Source organism: Podarcis raffonei, chromosome 17, assembly GCF_027172205.1.
Source record: "Podarcis raffonei isolate rPodRaf1 chromosome 17, rPodRaf1.pri, whole genome shotgun sequence".
In the NCBI taxonomy this organism is placed as follows: Eukaryota; Metazoa; Chordata; class Lepidosauria; order Squamata; family Lacertidae; genus Podarcis; species Podarcis raffonei.
The window spans coordinates 33,549,317-33,572,896 of NC_070618.1; the positions used below are offsets into that span (position 1 = coordinate 33,549,317).

General features: G+C 44.9%; 1 protein-coding gene across 1 annotated transcript in view; it reads left to right on the forward strand.

Annotated features, from left to right (window-relative positions):
- The window catches only part of C3 (complement C3), a 132,922-nt gene that overhangs the window by 31,981 nt on the left and 77,361 nt on the right, over positions 1-23,580 (forward strand). Inside the window, exons 24-35 of the mRNA XM_053371504.1 lie at positions 696-899; positions 2,889-2,964; positions 8,755-8,917; positions 13,219-13,314; positions 13,791-13,941; positions 15,196-15,359; positions 17,737-17,895; positions 18,964-19,114; positions 19,586-19,640; positions 21,047-21,134; positions 22,168-22,257; positions 22,364-22,469. Coding sequence (XP_053227479.1) covers positions 696-899; positions 2,889-2,964; positions 8,755-8,917; positions 13,219-13,314; positions 13,791-13,941; positions 15,196-15,359; positions 17,737-17,895; positions 18,964-19,114; positions 19,586-19,640; positions 21,047-21,134; positions 22,168-22,257; positions 22,364-22,469 — 1,503 coding nt within the window. The remainder of the gene's footprint in view (positions 1-695; positions 900-2,888; positions 2,965-8,754; positions 8,918-13,218; positions 13,315-13,790; positions 13,942-15,195; positions 15,360-17,736; positions 17,896-18,963; positions 19,115-19,585; positions 19,641-21,046; positions 21,135-22,167; positions 22,258-22,363; positions 22,470-23,580) is intronic.

Below are 23,580 nucleotides of genomic sequence, written 5' to 3' on the forward strand. Positions count from 1 at the left end.
AGTGGGAAGACATCCGTCTCCGTTGCTGATTGAATAGAGAGAGGGGAGAAGGAAATACTTCATTGTTTTTTCTTTCCTCCCAGGAGAGGAGGGGGAAATGATATCACACAGAGCCTTCTCTACCACTTGCCTTTCTATGGTCTGAGTCTGCCTATCAGCAACGGAGCTCTGTGGTCATAACCCATTCACATGCTAACTAGCAAGAAAATGCATGGTTAGATTTGCTTATCTCCCACACTTACAATCCAGCAAGGCTAAGATTGCAACCCACACAAGTGTTAGTTTCTGTTTGTTGCCACTGTGCAGTTCTTGGAGTCACAAGACTCTGTTTACATTCCAGAGATTCCATACTGTTGGAAGTCTCACGGGAGACAGTAGACGGATGTGACGTTACTGGTTTCCTGTTCCTTTGTTTTTCCAGTTGCTCTCTGCTCTCACAGAGAGAAGATGTATTTTCTTTTCTGTCTGCGTAGTTAGCAATAAAACCTAGCAATGTAGCTCAAACTTCTCGTCACTTCTGCTGCTTTGAAACTCTACGTAATGGGGAACGTGCTTGGAGTCTCATCAAAGGCTCAGGTCGTTAATCACGTCGGAGGGTGATTCCGGAGGAGTCGCTCAGTCGATCACAGGTTCCGACAACAAGTCCCTACTCATGCTTGGGCTCACATGTCTGCTATCATTCTTTTTGTGGCCAGGAGACCCTGTGGCTCATATTGTTGAAGACTCAATTGATGGGACCAAACTGAAGCACCTCATTGTAACGCCCGCTGGCTGTGGGGAGCAGAACATGATCACCATGACGCCATCGGTTATTGCCACCCACTACCTCGACACCACAGGGCAGTGGGAGAAGCTTGGGATGGATCGCCGCTCCGATGCAGTCAATCAGATCATGCAAGGTAAGACAATTGGGTGTCTCCAGAGCTGTTCCTCCTCCAGCTCTTGCAAAGGTCTGTCCATGGCTTCTTGAGTTGTCCATCCATAGAAACATTGAGTTCATGACCCTCCTAGATCAAGAGTCCCACAGAACTTGCAACAGGTTTCAGGCAGCCTCTCCCCATAAAAACCACCCCAGACCCTGTAATCATCATGTGAGGCCCTTCTTTGTGTGCCTCCTTCATGTGAGGTCCAGAGGGCAGCAACATGAGAATAGGGCCTTTTCTGCAGTGGCTCCCCATTTGTGGAATGTTCTCCCCAGGGAGGTTTGTCTGGCGCCTTAATTATACATCTTTAGGCTCCAGGCAAAAATGTTCCTCTTCAACCAGACCTTGGGCTGATTAATATTCTACAGCCTTTGAAATATGTTTGTGGGAGGGAAGGTTATTGTTTTGTTTCTGTTTTAACTATTTATTTTATGCTTTTATCCTGTATTTTTTATCTTGTGGGCTAATCTGAGATCTTCAGATGAAGGGCTGAATCATCATCATCAGTGCTTTTTTCTAAAAAATTGTTTAGGGATACTCTCATTTTGACTCAAGAAAACCACCATTTTATAGTTCAAATTGGGAAAAATAAATACAGTAAATGGACAAAAGTACATGTTTTACCTCATATTGCACAGCTAACAGCTCACACTAACTTCCACATTGGCATGAGGTTGTGTGCACTAACATCTTCCCGATTCCTCTGCTAGATTCCAACTCCTAATTCACACATTAAACGCTTGCTTTCGTCTGAGACTCAGGAAACACTGTGATAGGAAATGAGGCCGCCATTGGTGGTAGCAACAGAACTGACGATTCACTGTGCTAGAGAAGAAACTAATTTTTTTAGTTTCTTCTCCCTTAGATTCACAAAATGTTTAGGGGTACGCGTCCTCCTGCACCCCGCCAGAGAAAAGCACTGATAAAATTTTATTGAAGAATGGGTACCCACTGGTAATGGCCTCTGAGAAATTTCTAAAGGCTACTTGAGTTGCCTCCATACCCATTTATAAGGTTAGGAATTTCCATCTCCCTTTTTTCTCATCTGGAGAATCCTAAGATAACAAGAAGGAAACTGCCCATTTCTCAACTGCCTTTGCCTAATAGTGGCAGTCTCTGTGTTAAGATCTTGATGGGGCAAAGCAATCCTGTTCCTCAACTGGTGTTCTGCTGAAGCTACAAAGAGACCAGAAGGGAAAGCTGAAAGGGACACAAGGAAAAAGGCATATGCAAAGGAGGAGCAGATGAGGCAGTGCAGCAATTAAATAAAAGGGGCATGGAGCAAAGTTTATTTCTGTGCAGGGTGAGTGCCAGTTGCCTGTCTAGATGCATTTGTCTAAGCCAGAGGACAGCAGCCTAAGGCCCGGGGGTCGGATACGGCCTATGGGGATCGTTTAACCGGCCCCCGAACCCTGCCGCTGTGCTCGGGGACTCACTTCTGCAGCGCTGGCGGGGCTTCTTATCAGCTGCAGGAAGCTCCTGCAACCAATAGGAAGCTACAGGCGCCTCCTCCGTGCTGGAAACAGCATCTACGCATGCGCGCACACATGCAGACGCCTCCTCTGCGCTGGAATTGTTATGTACTAAAGTTCTCACCCTGGGCCAGCAGGGGGATACTGTAGATAGTTTTCCCTCAGGTCCGCATATGCAAATAAGGAATTGAAAGCGACGTTCAGTGATTGGATGGTTACAGAAAGTTGTTACTGTTGCTTTGTAGTTCAGCTCTATATAAGCAGGTTGGCTTCTGTTCATTTCTGGCCTGTGAATAAACAAGAGCTGTCTGAAGAATCGCTGTGTCGTCTGATATGTTCATCCACAACTTAACAGGAATGCACGTGCGTGAACCAGCCTGCGGAGAGATCTCCGGGAGAGTGAAGCAGACCAGGCTGCTTAAGCCTTGCTGACCCCTAGTCTAAGCTGCTGAAGCAGCATTTCAGAGTTCTGTTTCTCTTCCTTCCTTTCTAGGTTATACCCAGCAGATGACGTACAAGAAAGAAGACCACTCCTACGCTGCCTTTAAAAACCGCGAAAGCAGCACTTGGTAAAGGCAGTTCTCACATGGCAGTATATATCACGGATGAGCTTTCCAGATGTTGATTGTAGCCTGATAACATGGACAAGGTCCTTTCAGCAATGCGGCCGATAATGTCTCCTCAATTGTTGCCCCTCTTGGCTTATTAAAACTTACGAATTGGATATGACCTGGTGGATTGAGGGAGCAGACCCTCCCGATGTCCCTATTTTCCAGGGACAGTCCAGATTTACAAAAGGCATCCCAGTTTCTGATTTGATCCTAGAATGTCCCGATTTTCCTTAGGATGTCCCTATTTTCATTGGAGAAATGTTGGAGGGTATGGAGTTAAGTAACTATGCAACCTTGAGAAGACATCTAGGCAGGCCTGTATGGGATTTTTTTAAAAAAACGTTTAATGTCTTGTTATGTTTTAATGTATGTTGGCAGCTGCTCAGAGTTGCTGGGGCATCCCAGTCAGATGGGACAACAACAAAAACAACAACAAATCAATAATTATTAATAATAGAATAGGACGTCCCTATTTTCTTCGGAGAAATGTTGGAGGGAAAGTGACTGTAAAGGCTGTGATGGAAAAAGTGCAAGTACTCTTAAATGAAACTGATTATTTCTCCCCATTACAATCTGGATGCAGGCCTAGTTATGGATCTCTTATCAGGCTTGGTTGCCCTGATGAGTGACGCTTATTGGGAGAAGGGCAGGGAGGGTGTAACCCAATTCTTCTTCATTTATCTCTCAGCATCTTTTGAAACCATTGACAGGGTATCCTTCTGAGCTGACTTAGTGAGATGGGTATTGGAGAGGCTGTTGTACAGTGGTTCTGATCTTTTCTCCATGGTCGATTTCAGAGAACATTTTGTGTTTTGGCGCCTTGGCAGTTGTGCTGTGGGATGCTGTAGGGTATATTATCATTATTACTAATATCATCATTCTCATTATCATCATTATTACTAATATCATCATTCTCATTATTTTAATATTATTAGTTGCTTGGTGTCTAAAAGGTGCCCAAGCAACTTACATCTAAAAAATATAAATTCATTAAACCTGTAAAAATTAATATAAAACATAATTTTCCTCATACCAACGAATACACTATAGCCAGAAGAAGATTTAACAGCACATTTGACAACAGACAAAATCAGCTCAGTCCATAAAAAGCCTTGTGTGGGGGGGGGGGGGAGCTTTTACCTGATGCCAAAAAGATGTTCCGCAGATGGGGAGCCACCACTGAGAAGGCCCTCTCCTTTGTCATTAATCTCTGAGCCTCCCTTAGAAGGAGGACCCAGAGAAAGGGTCTCAGGTGAATTTCCAAGGTTTGAGTACACTGGGAGAGAGGAAACATATAGTGTGGCTGGAATTTAAGTGGGGGTATATGTAGAACCTGGCAACTGGCAAACAGCCATAATTTGCACTTAACTGAAGTTTCTGAACCATTTTCAAAGACAGCCCCCATGTAAAGCACATTGCAATGCTCCAATAGTTCAGCCACCATTTTAACATGTATGTGAAGCGGTTGGGAGATTAGGAAATCAGAATGCAGATGATACCCAGCTCTACTTCTCTGTAATATTTGAATCAGGAAAGGTCATGTAAGTCTCGGACTGCTGCCTGGATAAAATGGTAGGTTGGATGAGGGCCAACAAACTGGCAATGAATCTTGGGAAGATGGAGGTGCTGCGGGTGGGTTGTTTGAGGGTCCATATAACTTTTTTTTAAAAAAAGATATTTATTAAAGTTTTACAAAAAGAAGAAAGTTACAGAATAAAAAGAAAACAGAAAGAAAAAAAAGATACAAAAAATACAAAAATACATAGAAAAAAAGATACAAAATACAGAAAAAATAAATAGAAAATAGTTAAAAACAAGTCAATCTTTTCATATCTTAAATTTCATTTGCTTATTTCCCCGACCTCCTCACACCTCCCTTTTTTGTATTCCCGTTCACATGGTTAATTCAGCAAATCCTTACCCTCTTTCTTTTATCTTAATTCTATATCTCAACATATTATAACTATATATTTTCATCCGTTATCAATCCATTTTTACATATTCTTATTAACCTTGTTGCTAAGGCCGCTTGATTTCAATCCAACATCATTTTAACATTCATTAATTTTACAATGTTTCTGCAAATAGTCTTTGAATTTCTTCCAATCTTCTTCCACCAACTCTTCTCCCTAGTCCCGGATTCTGCCAGTCATTTCCGCCAGTTCCATATAGTCTATCACTTTCATCTGCCACTCTTCCAGGGTGGGTAAATCTTGTGTCTTCCAATACCTTGCGATGAGTATTCTTGCTGCTGTTGTAGCGTACATAAAGAAAGTTCTATCCTTCTTTGGCACCAATTGGCCGACCATGCCCAGGAGAAAGGCCTCTGGTTTCTTCAAGAAGGTATATTTAAATACCTTTTTCATTTCATTATATATCATCTCCCAGAAAGCCTTTATCCTTGGGCACGTCCACCAAAGGTGAAAGAATGTACCTTCATTTTCTTTACATTTCCAACATTTATTATCGGGCAAATGATAGATTTTTGCAAGCTTGACTGGTGTCATGTACCACCTGTATATCATTTTCATAATATTCTCTCTTAAGGCATTACATGCCGTAAATTTCATACCTGTGGTCCACAACTGTTCCCAGTCAGCAAACATAATGTTATGTCCAACATCTTGTGCCCATTTAGTCATAGCAGATTTAACCGTTTCATCCTGAGTATTCCATTTCAACAGCAAGTTATACATTCTTGAAAGTATCTTAGTTTTGGGATCTAACAGTTCTGTTTCCAATTTTGATTTTTCCACCTGGAAGCCAATTTTTTTTGTCCAAATTGTAAGCCTCCCTTATTTGATAATGAAGCCAGCCTCGCACTTTATCTTTTAATTTCTCAAAACTCTGCAATTTCAATTTATCTCCTTCTTGTTCCAAAATCTCCCAATATTTCGGCCATTTGGCCTCCATATTGAGCTTTTTCTGAGCCTTCGCTTCCATTGGTGATAACCACCTTGGGGTTTTGTTTTCAAGTAAATCTTTATATCTTATCCAGACATTAAACAATGCTTTCCTGACAATATGATTTTTAAATGCTTTGTGTGCTTTAACCTTGTCATACCACAGATATGCATGCCACCCAGAAACGTTATTATAACCTTCTAAATCCAAAATGTCTGTGTTCTCAAGAAGCAGCCATTCTTTCAGCCAGCAAAATGCTGCTGATTCATAATAGAGCTTAAGGTCTGGCAGGGCAAATCCACCTCTTTCCTTTACATCAGTTAGTATTTTAAATTTTATTCTGGGCTTCTTGCCCTGCCAGACAAATCTAGAAATGTCTCTCTGCCACTTCTTGAAACAGTCCATTTTGTCCAAAATTTGCAATGATTGAAACAAAAATAACATTCTTGGCAATACATTCATCTTTATAACAGCAATTCGACCTAACAAGGAAAGCCATATTTGACCATATTTCTAGATCCTTTTTCACTTCTGACCAACATTTCTCATAATTGTCTTTAAATAAGTTTAAGTTCTTAGTGGTCATATTAACCCCCAGGTATTTTACTTTCTTAACCAATGTTAAACCTGTCTCCTTCTGAAACCTCTCTTTCTCAATCGGTGTTAAGTTTTTCTCAAGAACCTTAACTTGTTCAGCTTAAATCCTGCCACATGACCAAATTCTTGAATCAATTCTAATACTCTTTTAGTACTAGATTCTGGCTCCTGTAATGTCAGTACTAAGTCATCTGCAAAAGCTTTCAATTTGTACTGTTTAGCTCCGACCTGTATACCTTTAATCAAACGGTCCCTTCTGATCATATTTAGCAAAACCTCCAGGACCGAAATAAAGAGCAATGGGGAAATTGGGCAGCCTTGTCGTGTCCCTTTCTCTATCTTAAATTCACCACATTATTAACAATTAGTTTGGCCTTTTGTTCTGAGTAAATTGCACCTATACCGTTTTCAAAACCTTGACCAACCCCCATCCCCTGAAGATTTTTCTTCATAAAACTCCAAGAAATATTGTCGAAGGCTTTCTCCGCATCTACAAATATTAAGACTGCTTTAGTGTTAATATTCACTTGCAGTTTTTCCAAAATATTAATTATATTTCTCGTGTTATCAGACAAGTGTCTGCCAGCTTGGTCTTTATATATCTCCTCCACTAATACTTTTTTTAGTCTTTTAGCCAAAATGTCTGCAAAAATTTTGTAATCCACATTAAGCAGGGATATGGGGCGGTAGTTCTTAAGTTGTGTCTTTTCAGACTCAGTTTTCGGTATAAGTGTAATATAAGCTTCCTTCCACGACTCTGGCGCTTTTCCCCCCTCCAAAATTTCATTGCAAACCTCCTTTAGTGGTTGAATTATCCAATCTTTCAAAGATCTATAGTATTTTGCGGTTAAACCGTCCGGCCCTGGAGATTTGCCCAACTGCATATTCTGGATGGCACCTTCCACTTCCTGTTCTGTAATTTTATAGTTCAACATTAACTTGTTTTCTTGAGAGATTTTTTGTAGTCCATTTGTCTTTAAGAATTGGTCTATATCGAACTCTTTCTGTGGCCCTTGTGTATACAACTGTTTAAAGTACCTCTGGAAACATTTTCTAATTTCCACTGGATTCGGAATATTCTTTCCTTCCATGAGGGTCCATATAAGGGGTCCATTGCTGTATCCATCTCACAGTGGCTAGGTGTGCCTTTTATCAGCTACAGGCTTGTAAGACAGATACAGCCATTTCTGGACTGGGATAACTTGATCGCTGTTGTCCATGTGCTGGTAACCTCCAGGTTGGATTACTGCAATGCACTCTATGTGGGGCTGCCCTTGAGGTTGGTCTGCAAACAAGTGCAAAATGTGGCAACTCAGAGGCCTGTTGGAGAGTGTGCATTATGACTACAGAATATACAAAATTCAGTTGCTATATAAACGTTGCCCAAGGACTTTTGGAGTTTATACGTATTGATTGGGAAATAATAATAATTTAATAATAAATTTTTATTTGTACCCCGCCCTCCCTGGCCAGAGCTGGGCTAACATCATAAAACTAATACAGTATACAAAGAACATAAAAACAGGCAATCAATTAATTAAAATACATCTTAAAATTAGTTCAGAGCAAATTAAAATCTGGACAGAGGGCAGTCCACGGGTAAAATTTGGAGTAGTTAATATTCTCCAGGGTCAGCTGTTACTACTGGTCTTATAAAGGACCTGTGAGTGAGCTAGGAGGCTTCTTTAATGCTTGTTCTTCTACAGAAAGAAAAGAATCAGACTGAACCCCGACCAAAGGCCTGGTGGAACAGCTCCGTCTTGCAGGCCCTGCAGAAAGATGTCAAATCCTGCAGGGCTCTGGTCTCTTGTGAGAGAGTGTTCCACCAGGCCAGGGCCATGGCCAAAAAGGCCCTGGCTCTGGTTGGGGCCAGTCTAATCTCCCTGGGGCCTGGGATCTTCAGGGTGGTATTATTTGCAGACCTTAAGGTCCTCCGTGGGGCACACTAGGAGAAGCGGTCCCGTAGTTACGATGGTGTGCACAAGTTAGCTCTTCATGGGTAGATATTGTGAACATTCTCAATGAAGTCTGGGGAATGTGCACAATCGCTGGTTGTTAAGCACATATCCACTCAACTTGCATTCCCTTTAACATATGTATAACTTCAGTGCAGGACAGTGCTACATGCATCTGATATAAGTAAGTTGTAATTCAAAAACTTGCCCCATAATTAATTTGTTAGCCTTTAAGGTGCCCAACATGTTACCCCTGTTTAATGGTGGAGCTGATGCATCATATTCTCTGCAGGTTAACAGCTTATGTCATAAAAATCTTTGCCATGGCTTCAGGAATAGTATCTTCTATTAACAATGATATCCTCTGTGGAGGTGTGAAGTGGTTGATTCTGGAGAAGCAGAAACCAGATGGAATTTTCCATGAAGATGCCCCTATGATCCATGGAGAAATGCAGGTGTGCTTTCTTTCTGCTACTAATGGTGCTTGACTTGAATAGAATCATAAAACTGTAAAGCTGAAGGGGGATCCTAAGGGTCATTTAGCCCAACCCACAGCAATGCAGGAATATCAACTAAAGCATCCATCACAGCTGATCATCCAACCTCTGCTTAAAAGCCTCCAGTGAAGGAGGAATATCTTTATTGGCACGAAAGTGAGGTTGCGATGGACAAGAGGCCATTATAATCACAACCATATGGAGCAGCCTCTGTAGGGAGCTAAAACCTGATCTATGTTGATCCACATTGCTTAGATCAGGCATGTCTAAAGTCTGTTTATGCGGCCCCTGTGGCAGTTTATTTCTTGGGGTCAAACAAGCTCCACAAGTTCAACCCTAAAAAAAGCTCCACAACTTTAATCCTAAAGTTACGCTAAGACCAGACCATGTCATTACAGAGGAGGCAGGTTTAGTCATTGTCTGAGGACTATCCCTGCCTCCGGGTCTGGTCCTGACCGGATGGATACTAGAATCAGCAAGGGATACCCACATGACCTGAAGGTGCTGCTGTGCAATGCCAGGTCAATGATTCATAAGACCACTGCCATCCATGACTTGATCATGGATGGAGGACTTGACCTGGCATGTGTAACAGAGACTTGGTTGGATGAAGCAGATGGGCCTGTCCTTGCCGCTGCTTGTCCACCAGGTTTCTCTTACGCACAGCAACCCAGGTCATGTGGGCGGGGAGGGGGGGTTGCAGTGATTTTTAGGAAGTCATTAGTTTGCACCAGGCGTCCTATTGGGAAGACCCAGTTTTCCGAGTGCATGTTCTGGAAGTTGGGCAATAGGGGCAGTACAGAATTCCTTTTGGTGTACCGACCTCCCCGCTGCACCAAGGATTCCCTGCCCGAGCTGCTTCAGGTTGTGGTGGATGTTCTCCTGGAGACACCTAGCTTGGTTGTCCTAGGGGATTTTAACATCCATGCCAACACGACCTTACAAGGGGCTGCTCGGGACATCGTGGAAAGCATGGCCTCCATGGGGCTGTCCCTGAATAAGTCTGGCCCAACCCATAGCCGCGGACATGCCTTGGACCTGGTGTTTACCTCTATGGATGTTAGTGATCTGACACTAAGTAAAAGCGAAACGAAAGAAGTGCCATGGTCAGATCACTTCCTGGTGCAACTGGACTTCTCTGCGACCCATCCCCTCTGCAGGGAGGTGGGACCGATTCAGATGGTCCGCCCCCGCCACTTAATGGATCCAAATGGTTTCCAGAGAGTGGTAGGGGATGCTTTATCCCATGTTGATGGCCTTTCAGCCGATTCCCTGGTGGCCCGCTGGAATGTGGAGTTAACCAGGGCTATTGACTGTTTGGCTCCGAAGCGCCCTCTCCGATTGCATGGAGCCCGGGCAGCCCCGTGGTTTTCCACGGATCTGAGGGCAATGAAACAATCGTTGAGACGGCTAGAGTGCCGGTGGCGGATAACTCATTCCGAATCTGACCGGACACAGGTTAGAGCTCAACGTCGAGCCTACTAAGTGGCGATAGCGACAGCGAAGAAGACTTTCTTCGCCGCCTCTATTGCATCTGCAGAAAACAGCAGCAGGAGACTTTTTCAGGTGGTTCACAATTTAGCGGAACCACCTGCGACATCAGGGCCCAGTACGGGCCACATGATCTCCTGCAATGATTTCGCAAAGTTTTTTGCAGATAAAATCGCTCAGATTCGGGAAGAAGTAGACTCCACCGTGGGAGCAGGGCCAGGGCGGGAGAGTGCTAGAGTCCTGTCTAGTCAAGTTGTGTGGGATCAATTCCAATCTGTTACCTCCGAGGATGTGGACAGGCTGCTTGGACAAGTGAAACCGACCACCTGTCTCCTGGATCCTTGCCCATCCTGGCTTATAAAAGCTAGCCAGGAAGGACTGGGCGATGGGCTTCGTGGGGTGGTGAATGCTTCCCTCCGTGAGGGAGCCTTCCCAGACCCGCTGAAAAAGGCGGTTAGTAAACCGCTTCTTAAAAAACCATCTTTAGATGCGGCCACAATGGCCAATTATTGCCCAGTCTCAAATCTTCCATTCTTGGGCAAGGTGATTGAGTGAGAGGTTGCTGAACAACTCCAGGCACGCCTGGAAGAAGCGGACCATTTAGATCCCTTCCAGTCGGGATTCAGGCCTCATCATGGGACTGAAACTGCCTTGGTCGCACTGGTTGATGATCTCCAGCGGGCTAGGGACAAAGGTGAGAGCTGTTTCCTAGTTCTGCTGGATCTCTCAGCGGCGTTTGATACCATCGACCATAACATCCTTCTGGACCGTCTTGAGGGGCTGGGAGCTGGGGGCACTGTCATACAGTGGTTCTGCTCCTTCCTCCTGGGCCGTGTTCAGAAAGTGGTGGTGGGGGATGAGTGTTCAGACCCCTGGGCTCTCACTTGTGGGGTGCCTCAGGGTTCTGTCCTCTCCCCCATGCTTTTCAACATTTACATGCAGCCACTGGGAGAGATAATCAGGAGGTTTGGGCTGGGTGTTCATCAGTATGCGGATGATACCCAGCTCTACCTCTCTTTTAAATCAGAACCAGTGAAGGCGGTGAAGGTCCTGTGTGAGTGTCTGGAGGCGGTTGGAGGATGGATGGTGGCTAACAGATTGAGGTTGAATCCTGACAAGACAGAAGTACTGTTTTTGGGGGACAGGAGGCGGGCAGGTGTGGAGGATTCCCTGGTCCTGAATGGGGTAACTGTGCCCCTGAAGGACCAAAGGAGCCTGGGAGTCATTTTGGACTCACAGCTGTCCATGGAGCACAGGTCAAATCTGTGTCCAGGGCAGCTGTTTACAAGCTCCATCTGGTACGTAGGCTGAGACCCTGTCTGCCTGCAGACTGTCTCGCCAGAGTGGTGCATGCTCTGGTTATCTCCCGCTTGGACTACTGCAATGCGCTCTACGTGGGGCTACCTTTGAAGGTGACCCGGAAACTACAACCAATCCAGAACGCGGCAGCTAGACTGGTGACTGGGAGTGGCCGCCGAGACCATATAACACCGGTCTTGAAAGACCTACATTGGCTCCCAGTACGTTTCCGAGCACAATTCAAAGTGTTGGTGCTGACCTTTAAAGCCCTAAACGGCCTCGGTCCAGTATATCTGAAGGAGCGTCTCCTCCCCCATCGTTCTGCCCGGACACTGAGGTCCAGCTGGGAGGGCCTTCTGGCGGTTCCCTCACTGCGAGAGGCCAAGTTACAAGGAACCAGGCAGAGGGCCTTCTCGGTAGTGGCGCCCGCCCTGTGGAACGCCCTCCCATCAGATGTCAAAGCGATAAACAACTACCTGACATTCAGAAGACATCTGAAGGCAGCCCTGTTCAGGGAAGTTTTTAATATGTGACATTTTAGTGTATTTTTCATCTTTGTTGGAAGCCGCCCAGAGTGGCTGGGGAAACCCAGACAGATGGGCGGGGTACAAATAATAAATTATTATTATTATTATTATTAAAAAAGCTCAACAATTTTGGTTGGCCCTCGCGAATGGTCACTTGATCAAATCTGGCCCTCTTTGAAAAAGTTTGGGCACCCCTGGCCTAGATACATAATCTGTGTTTGCGCACAGAGAGATGGTGGAGAGATGGTAGGCTTTCTTTCTGCTTCTTGTCCTTTCTGATAACAAATCCATGTATTTTCTGGTTCCTAATTCAGAAGAATCAGTTGATAGACTGTCTTGCAGGCAGGTGGTCCCTCAAGGCTTTTGTCTGATGAGAGTTTCCTGTAGGCCAGGTTCTTTATACAGTGGTACCTTGGGTTACATACGCTTCAGGTTACAGACTCCACTAATGCAGAAATATTACCTCAGGCTAAGAACTTTGCTTCAGGATGAGAACAGAAATCATGCTCCAGCGGCAGCAGGAGGCCCCATTAGCTAAAGTGGTGCTTCAGGTTAAGAACAGTTTCAGGTTAAGAACGGACCACTGGAACAAATTAAATTCTTAACCCGAGGAACCACTGTAGAGGGGTTCACAAAGAGGACATGGTGGTGAAATACACCCCTACCTACAGCTGCTGCTGTGTTACTTTTCTGTAGTGCTGTCGTTGTGCAAACCACAAAGACAAATAGCTTCCCAGGGGATATGCAATCTGCAAAAGCTGGGGGAAAGCGGAAGACAAAAAAATCTTTTAAAATCATTTGGGTTCTTAATTTTCAGGCTTGCTTCCCCACCTTCCTCCCCACCCCACTGCCTGTACTTCTGAGCTATGTTTTTGGTGGGAGATCTGTTTGTGTGAACCAAACACATTCAATTGTTCTTGCCCCCCCCCCGCTTCCTTCCAGGGAGGTTATAAGGGCGCTGAACCAGAAGTGTCATTAACAGCTTTCGTCCTGATTGCATTGCTGGAGTCCAAAGACATCTGCAAGGATCAAGTCAATGTAAGTACCTGTCCACCCCTCACAGTCCCTTTTGCACATCCCTCTGAGTTTTGGCTGGCAGGGAGATGAGAGAGGTCTCCATTGCTGCTGCTGTTTGTGTGTTATTTTATTTGTTATTTAATGGTGTTTTCTCTTTTAACTTTTGTAAGCAGCCTTGGCTTTTTCCATTTCTTTGGTAGTAAGAATGGTGGGAAGATAAATTTGTAAATAAGGTTCTGGCAGGAGCGCTCTATCAGGATCTGATGCCTGCTTGTAGAAGTGACCATTTGCTCCTGCTGTGCTCTGCTTGTATATTTATAAATAACACAGATTTTAGAAAGGCTCCCTGAATCTAATTTGCTTTCTCAACCAAAGGAGACTGGGCTCAGTAGTGCAGCCCCTGGCGCTTTATTGCATTACGTTTGCATGAAATACATAATGTCTGCAGTTGTTCTCCCAAACACTCCTACAGTGTATATTTTGTCCTTTTTACCCAGATTCTAGAGAGCAGCATCACCAAAGCTTCTGAGTATTTATTAAGACAATATGGGAAGTTGCAAAGACCTTACACTGTGGCCCTCACGGCTTATGCTTTAGCCCTGGCAGGAAGGCTTAATGATGACAAGGTACTCATGGAAGCATCAAGAGGTACGTTTGCGGCAGCACACTCAATACAAGAAAAAACATGGTCAGGTTTTGAAGATGAGCTGTGTTGTGTATTGAGTCAAAGGATTTTATATCTGTATTATTATTGTCTGTATGTGCATTAGGGTAAAGTAACTGCCTTTTGGTTCCAGAGGGTACAGCTACTATTGGTTCATTTAAGCTGCTGTATTTGGATCCTCTGTCTTATTGGTTTCCTCCAAAAGGCAGGACTGTGATTGCCTGATATTGTTCCCTCCAAAATGTATCCTTTCTAGCTAGTTCCCTGTCCCTATAAATGTAGCTCTGCCCTCCTCAGTTCTCAGTCTTGTTTGCTTTAATAAAGAAGTGTTACTACAGAACTGTCTCCAGCATATTATGTCAAGAGAGCTGAAATCGCAAACCCCACGTCACAACAAGCTGTTCCTGTAAGGAGCAGCTTGGAAGACTTCTAGGAAGAAGGACAGTGGTAGCAGCCAGGCCAAAAGCAGCCTGTGAGCGGCTGCCCTGTGGGAACTGGGAATGCTTTTCAGAGTACCAAGGGAGCATATCCTGACTCCATGCACCCTTCCCTCTCCCTCCTGGCCGCCTTGTTCCTTCTGCTGTTGGGGAGAAATGGAAAGGTTGTGTCTGCAAGAGAAGGAAAGGGCCCTGTGGTGGTTGTGGGTGCCAAATGAAGCCAAATACAACAGTGGAGGGGAAAGGGACTTTTTGCATTTGCTTTACTTGTTGGAAGGGGATGCATGAGCCGTCGAGGAGCAGAAGCGATGTTTGAGTCCCAGACTCTAAGTTTATGGAATCAGTGTGTGAAGCCTGAAAAAGAGTGGATGAAATGCTGTGTGGTTGTGGGTGCTTGTGCCTGTGTGGATGAGCCTCAGGGCTGTCTTTTAATGGTTGCTGGCTTCTTCCTTGAAACAAGGGGGGTGGTCTAGATGACACTTGGGATCCCTTCCAATTCTATCATTCTGTGACAAACAGATATTTTGTTTCTTGCACTGGTTTTCAAAATTCTGCGCTTCCATAGCTGTTGTAAATTTGTTCATAAACAAATGCTGCATCACAGCAGCTTGGCCCAATGGCTGGGGGAGGGAAGAGGCTTGCAGGCAAGTGACAGGCAGTTTTTAATTTATAATGTATTATGTAGTACATTGATAATCTCTTAATGGAAACTGGTGGGAACTGGGTGGGTCCTTAGGACATTGAGCTCATCCGCCCATCAGGATCTGTTTAACAAGGATCTATTTCATTGCTGGTATTTAGGTAAGAATCGTTGGGAGGAATATAATGCTCACACCTACAACATCGAAGGCACATCCTATGCTCTGCTGGCCCTGCTGAAAATGAGGAAGTTTGATGCTGTTGGTCCCATAGTCAAATGGCTGACAAAGCAGAAGCATTATGACGGGACATATGGACAAACCCAGGTGATTGTTTGCTTTATTCCCCTTCTGCTTAAAAACTGAACTGTAGCCTCCATTTGCACCTAGTTTTGAGTGAAGTGATCAGCCTGCGTCTGGGCTACACCACTTTAGATAGCTGGTGGGGTGACCTCCATACAAAATAATTTCCTACACTTTGAAAACTAATGTGTTCAGCTTCCACCATAGCCTTTAAGTTTGGCATGTTAAGATCTTAAATGTGGGGAGGGGAGGGCTCCACTTATAGCCATGTACCCCTGTACCCACCCCAATTAGTAGACTCAGATGGTGCTACAGTTCAGGCACTGGTTAATCACTTCAGGAAAAACTAGGTGTGGCTGATGGCCAAATTACATGTTCAACTGCAGCTACTTTCCATGTTTGTTTTTGTTGCTTCCTGCCAACCTAGCACTTCGAAAGCACATCAAAGTGCAAATAGATAAATAGGTACCGCTCCGGCGGGAAGGTAAACGGCGTTTCTGTGCGCTGCTCTGGTTTGCCAGAAGCGGCTTAGTCATGCTGGCCACATGACCCGGAAGCTGTAAGCCGGCTCCCTCGGCCAATAAAGCGAGATGAGCGCTGCAACCCCAGAGTCGGTCTTTTTACTTACCTGTCAGATGCTGTTGCTTGTGCGTAACCAGGCAAGACTCCGACCTGTCTTTTACAGGTTTTATTGTGCAAACTACTTACAGTGCAGATCTACCAAGTTCATGTCTGTCTTAGTCACTTGCAGAATCTGGGAGTGGCCCCTTCCGGCTTCTCCCCCAACATAAGAACTTCGGCACCCGAAACCTCCTCCTCCCCTCCTTGTGTTTCACGCCTCTGTGCAAGCTGGGCGATGGAAGTGGCGTGCGTCCCTCCTGGCCAGCCTGGCGAGGTGAGGCGCTGGGGCTCTCAGCAGCATCCTCGAGCCCTCTCTTCACTTGGCTGGCCCCTTCCCTCTCTTCACCACTGAAGGTGTGGCTTTTCCCACCGCTGGAAGAGGAACTGCTTCTCAGGAGCTTTGGAGGCTCTCTGTATCCCAACGGGCCCCCTGCCTCCCTCCCCTGTTCCGATGGCAGTCCCCTGACATTGCCCTAATGTAGATTTTGCTCTAGGAGGCTTAGTTTGGTCAGAATTGAGTATGCATTTCCAGAGTTAACGCTAAATCCAATCCTTCTGGTAAAGGAGCCACCATAGCTGCTAGAGGGCCATGCATTTTTTTGTCCCAGGCTTCTTAGACTTGTCTGCCCCTGTACTATCTGAAACCAAAGGCGTGCATTGGTTGCCAGAGGTGATTCCTGCCCCCCATCTCTACTACCCCACTACTTAGGAGACGATGCTTTACAACAGAGGAGGGGTAAGATGATGCTTCCTCCTTATCCCCTTTATCGTAGAGCTACCCACATGTTTTGATCAGCAGGGCAAATAATAGCTTACAGGGGGTGATTTTTATCTGAAAAGTGGTGCAGTTAAGGAATTGCTCCAAACTGAATCAGGGCCTCTCATAACGGATATTAATAACTTTGTAGGAGATCCTGTTCACAGACTTTCTGTGTCATATATCTGATCTGCAGAAAGAGGGGCTTAAAATTGTTTCTTGAAAGTTTTTAGCAAGTCTTTTAAAGTTACGGCTTCGGTCAGCTGTCACTGCTTTCACTTTTGTTTCAGCGGAAAGGGATCAACCTCCGTATTTAAATCCCTTTCAATCCAATTTAAAAGTCCGAATTTAAGTCCTTTTTTTTTTTACTCCCAATTTTCAAATCTTAATTTAGTCAGAGAAATTGGTCACTCATGATTGCCGGACTCGGAGCTTTGCGCTGTGGAGAAAGCGAGTCGATTCCACAGTGCCCACGTCTCCGACCCCGCTCACTCTCGGGGCTCTTATTAGAGCTTAACGGGGAGCAGGGGAGTCGCTCAGGGCACCCGCCAGAACACCAGGGTCCTCAGAATGCTCAATCTGAGGGTTTCTTCGGGGTTCCGCAATGCTCTCGCGATCACCCCAATCTTCAAAGCGCTGGGGCTCTTTCAGCTGAAAGAGCTCTGTCCGCCATATCGGGCGACCAACCGGAAGTCCTCTCTGCTCTCATTTCCTTTATGCTAAGGTCCCTGTCTAGATAGCCACTGCAAGCAGGTGCTGAGCCACCACCACTGCCCTGCTGCTGAAGCCTCCCTTATCTTGGTCGCAGGGGCAATGGAATAGGTCTTGCGAAATCTCGGCAACATCTCACCCGAAGCCGCCAATGCTGCCGCTGCTTCTCTGCTGCCAGTGGAGATGGAAGGGCAGGTGAGGTGCCCTTGGGGCACCACCTCTTGGGGTTCTGCTGCCTGAGGTGGCTGCCTCATCCCAGCTCATGACTGCAGGCTGAACTGATTGGACTCCATCTTCTTCCTCCCGTTTCAGGCAACCGTCATGGTTTTCCAAGCTCTTGCCCAGTATGAGATCGACATCCCTACCCATAAGGAGATACAGCTGGCAGTTTCTATTAAACTGCCAGGACGTCGAGAGATGATTACTTTCCCTATTGACTATGACAGCGCACTCTTAGTACGATCGGCAGAGGTACAGCTTTCCTTTGAACGAATGATATTTTACTTATTATTTCCCCCTTTGGAAATGATTATTTATTACTCTGTGGCTAGATTTTGAACCTGACTTGTTGCAAGAGCTGAGGGGAGGAGTGTGACCCAACAAAAAATGTCAATGAAACACAAACGCAACGATATAAAACGCCAGGGTAGGCCGAAACTACTTTCTACAATGTCATGTTGAAGTGCCCTCAACACCATAACTGACTTAATGCCAGCTTTTAAAAAATAGATAACCATTGCTAAATATGTCATGGAATTCTACTCACTATTGATCCAGAGCGGATTCCACTGTATAGTTAGCAGAGTAAAAACTTAAACACATTGCAGGATTCCCCCAAAATAGACCAGAGGCAATTGTATTTCATCCAGCAGAGCTTTACTGCTACTGAAGGTAAATGCGCATAATGGTCACAAATCCCAATACATTCAGGACTGGCTCTGTCCAGAAGAAATCCAGTTGCAGTAGACTTAACTTAAACTTACAATAACTTATAACAAGACTAAACCTTAACACTATATACAGAACACCACACCAGAAGGATAGGAGAGATAGAAAGAGAAAGTGAAACCCAGGCTCCTTCTGGCCTCTTATTATAGTCAGCATGACCTTGACGGAAAGAGATAACAGAACCAGTTTAAACCAGCTGTACTGAGCTTCTCTGAAGGAATATCCCAAACATCATGAACCTTCTGCTTGTTTCTTCCACACACAGAAGCTTCCAGAACCCTCTTGAATTAATTGGATTAGGAAAGACTTCTACACATCAGATCAATACTTTCTGTACTAAGAAATGCAAACTGACAAAATAATGCTTTGGTATGCTGCCTTGCAGTGTTTAGCCACTGGTGAATGGTGAATAGTTTCTTATGAGGACTTTATAATTACACAAAAATGTGGATTTGCCATCTGTTTGCTTGCATCATAGTGTTATATCTCACCTCTACTACAACTTAATAAAACAGTAATAGCAATCAATAAAATTGAATGTGTCAAGAGAGAATCAAACCAAAGGCACACTGACTCTTTTTGTTTTTTCAGACCAAGCTCAATAAAGATTTCATTGTGAAAGCATCTGGTCAAGGAAAAGCAATTATGACCATAGTGACGGTGTATAATGCAAAACTACAGGAGGCCGCAGAGCAGTGCAAAAGTTTTTCTCTGCAAGTTTCTGTTGAAAATGTCCAGCTGAGTAAGTATGAATGGTGGGCTTAGGTTTGCTAGAGCTAAGGTATTCCACCACCCCCCATAAAATATTTGAGGAGGCCAGCCCCCCCCCAAATGTTTCTGGGCATTGCCATTCAAATGGTGTGTATACACCATGTCTTGTGATCTATTATGCGGGCTGGGAATTTAGATGAGGCAAGTTGTTGGACTCCATGTCTCATCAGTCCCAGGAAGCATGGCCAGGGCTCAGGGGTGAAGGGTTGTGGCCCAAGAATATCTGGAATGCTACAAGTCCCCACACCTGGTTTAAACATGGGCATGGCATCCTTCAGGAAGGGGCCTGTTGGTGGGCAGGCCAGCAATGGCAGGTATGGACGAATCCCTTTTTCATAAATGGACAACCCAGCCTGTTAGCTCTTCTGCAAAACACCTAAGATTGACACTGCATGGAATTTTACAAAGTGACTAATTCTTTTCTCTTTCCCCCAATTTCAAGGTAGCAGGCAGGAAAAGGGAGCCAAGGGTGCAGTCAGGATCAAAATCTGCACCAGGTGAGCATTGGGGACTTTCAATATAGACATACGTTGTCATCACTGAACATTCAGAAGAACAACCAGGAGAAACATCAAAGGTGGCTTAGCATGAAAAATAACTTACTCAGCTTTGTCTGAACGCTTCAGGAGTTGGGGATATTTTGACTCTTAAAGTCTCCCTCTGGGCCACTGCATTGCAAACCTCACTCCACAAATCTACCTCCAAGTGGACTTCCTTTGGAGAGCTAAACCAGGGCAGGGGTCAGCAAACTTTTACAGCAGGGGGCTGGTCCACTATCCCTCAGACCTTGTGGGGGGGCCAGACTATATTTTGAAAAAACCCCAAATGAACGAATTCCTATGCCCCACAAAGAACCCAGAGATGCATTTTAAATAAAAGCACACATTCTACTCATGCAAAAACACGCTGATTCTCGGACCGTCTGAGGGCTGGATTTAGAAGGCGATTGGGCCGGATCAGGCCCCTGGGCCTCAGTTTGCCTACCCATGATCTAAACAAACACACACACTGATATGGGAGGAGGTGTTCTTTCAGTTATGTGTGCCCTTTCTTCTTCTTTTTTTAAAAAAGGTGGACAGCTTGCCAGATGTATAATGACTGAGGGACGAGGAGTGAGGCTTGTTCTTATGCAGCTGTGTAATGTAGGGCTGCCCTATTTCAAAAAGTTGATGAATAACCTACTGTGACTTAAAATCTTATTATTTAGATACTTCAGTAGACACTCTGCAGTGGCCCTGCAGCAGTGGAAGAGCCTTCCTTGTGAGGCACACCTTGCTTTTACAATACAGTGGTACCTCGGTTTTTGAACGTCTACGTTGACAAACATTTCGGTTTTCAAATGGCGTAAACCCAGAAGTGAACGCTTCGGTTTTTGAAAATGCCTCAGAAGTCAAACATGCCATGCGGCTTCTGTACTGAGTCTTGATTGAGACATATTGATTTTTCCGTACTGAAGCTTCTGTGTTGAGTTTTCGGTTTTTGAACGTTTCAGAACTCAAATGGCCTTCCGGAACGGATTACGTTTGAAAACTGAGGTACCACGGTATTTTCATTTAGACAGGAGGTAAAGGCACACCTCTTTACCCAGACTTCTGGACAGGGGTTAAGTTCATGGTGATGGTATATTTTCACTTCTGCTGCCTGTATTCAGTTTTAAACTGTTAGGATGCTGAGGTTGTGGGAAGCTGTCATTCTAAATCCTTTCAAGGTGTTGTGCATTAACCAAGTTGATCACATTGTACTTCCCTTCATCCTCTCTGGTTCTCAGTGTTGAAACCTAAAACCCTGAAAATTGGCTTATTGCAATAACATTAATATGGGAAGCCGACAGAACTGAAACCATACCTATTTTTAAACTATGAAATTCATTCCTGTGTCATTTTTCCTCTGTCACTGATTCTAGATACCTTGGTAAAGTTGATGCCACAATGTCGATCATTGATGTCTCCATGCTTACTGGTTTTGCACCTGACACTGAAGATCTCAAGAGGGTAAGTGATGCTGAAACCAACTGCTCAAGTTGTTCTTTGAGGATATTGCACTGGAAAATTCACTACAGTCAGTGAAAAACTTTAAACAGATATCCAGAGAGAATGGAATAGGATTTATCATCTGTGCGCCACCAGTTCTCCTGCTATGAAACAGCTGCTTACTAGGCTAGATGCAACAGAGTCTTGAAGACAGGGGTCTGCGTAAATGTGACCCTGGCCAAAATTGGCATCTTTTTATTATCTGTTATTTTTTATGATTTGTATTAGTGTCCTTGTACAGTTCAGGCTGGATCCTTACTAGAGCAGAGCTCAGAGGTTACTTTAGCAGGAGTTATCCTCAGACTGAGGCTCAAATAGGAGCTGCAGTTCTGCCTCTGTTCCTAGCAAGTCTTACCTTTGCTGAGAGTAGTTCCTTCATTTAAAGGAGCACAGTTAAATTTAGCAGCCATGGGCTGCAAGAGATCAAGGGGAAACGGCTCAAGGATGGGCAAAAGCTCCCTGAGGGATGTTGGGAACCTTATCAATCACAGATACAGGAACTTCGATATTGCCCCTGCCCTGGCAAGCATGACTGAGAGTTCTGTGGAATTTCCCCAACAAATTTCTCTAGCTGTGTGAAAATTCATTCTGCCTCTTTTGAAAGAAGAAGAGCAGTTTGGATTTGATATCCCGCTTTATCACTTCCCAAAGGAGTCTCAAAGCGACTAACATTCTCCTTTCCCTTCCTCCCCCACAACAAACACTCTGTGAGGTGAGTGGGGCTGAGAGACTTCAGAGAAGTGTGACTAGCCCAAGGTCACCCAGCAGCTGCATGTGGAGGAGCGGAGACGCAAGCCCGGTTCACCAGAATACGAGTCTACCGCTCTTAACCACTACACCACACTGGCTCTCTGAAATCCTTCAGATGCCTATCTGAAGCCTGGCACCTCCAAATTTCCTCTAGATGAAATGCTCTACCCCTGAGGGGTTGCATTCTTGGGTTAACTCCAACCCTTGGTGCCAATGATGTCAATTGTTCTCATTCTGTGTTCAGCTTTCTGAGGGAGTCGACAGATACATCTCCAAGTTTGACATCAACGACGCCGTGTCTGAAAAAGGGAACCTCATCATCTATCTGGACAAGGTAAATACTTGCAGGAGAGTTTCTAGGAATAACTGGCATAGTTGAGAGTAACCATTTAAAGGCTGGCACCCAAAGACTTCTTTTCTCTTTTGTTTTCCCATCCTAGGTTTCTCACACGGAGGAGGAATGTTTGCAATTTAAAGCTTACAAATATTTTGAAGTAGGTCTCATTCAGCCAGGATCTGTCAAGGTGTACAGCTATTACAATCTAGGTAATGACTACCGTAGTGTAAAATGGGCTTGCCGATCAGAAGGTCGGCGGTTTGAATCCGGGTGGGGTGAGCTCCCGTTGCTCTGTCCCAGCTCCTGCCAACCTAGCAGTTCGAAAGCACGCCAAAGTGCAAGTAGATAAACAGGCACCGCCGCAGCGGGAACCTAAACTGTGTTTCCGTGTGCTCTGGTTTCCATCACGGTACTCCATTGTGCCAGAAGCGGTTTAGTTGTGCTGACCACATGACCCAGAAAGCTGTCTGTGGGCAAACGCTGGCTCCCTCGGCCTGAAAGCGAGATGAGCGCTGCAACCCCATAGTCTCCTTTGACTGGACTTAACGGTCCAGGGGTCGTTTACTAGTTTTTTAGTGCAAAATGTACACTTTACATGAAGGATAGTGACCTTAAACTTAGTCTGAAACTACTCTGGGCTTTGTTGAACTGAAGGACATAAAACACAAGCTGGATTCCCTGAACCTGACATGCAGCTCTTCCAGTGGTCTCGGCATATTAGAACCCAGCCAAATAGGAGTAAGGATTCTGAGAACAAAAGGCAAATGTCAAGAAAGCAGAGGTCCACAAGTAGCACTCAGCTCAGCAACATTCCTGCTCTAAGCAGCCAGATATAATTTCCTTCCAAGGGCAGTGAACAAAACCAGGGTGGCCTGGTTCCTAGTTTCTTCTGCTCTACCACTAACCCATCCAGGGTGCACATAAGAAAGGCAGAATATTTATTTCTTCCTTCCTTTCTTTCTTTCTTCCTTTCTTTCTTTCTTTCTTTCTTTTCCCCCCTCCAAACCTTTATTAGGCATTACAGATATAGAACATCTTGAAAGATCCATATAACACACACACACACACACACACACACACAGCCATATAAGATATATAGTAACAGACATTTTCATTGGCGTGTCTTCCTGTTAAAAAAGGGGGATAACATGTTTTACGCAGCTGGTTGTACACTGGACAGTAGAAAATTAGCCCTCTTGATGGGTTTCCCTACAGGACCGCCTCTCCTGGTATGCCCCGCGGAGGACCTCAAGGTCCACAAATAACAACACTTTGGAGGTCCCAAGTTGCAAGGTGGTTAGATTGGTCTCAACTAGGGCC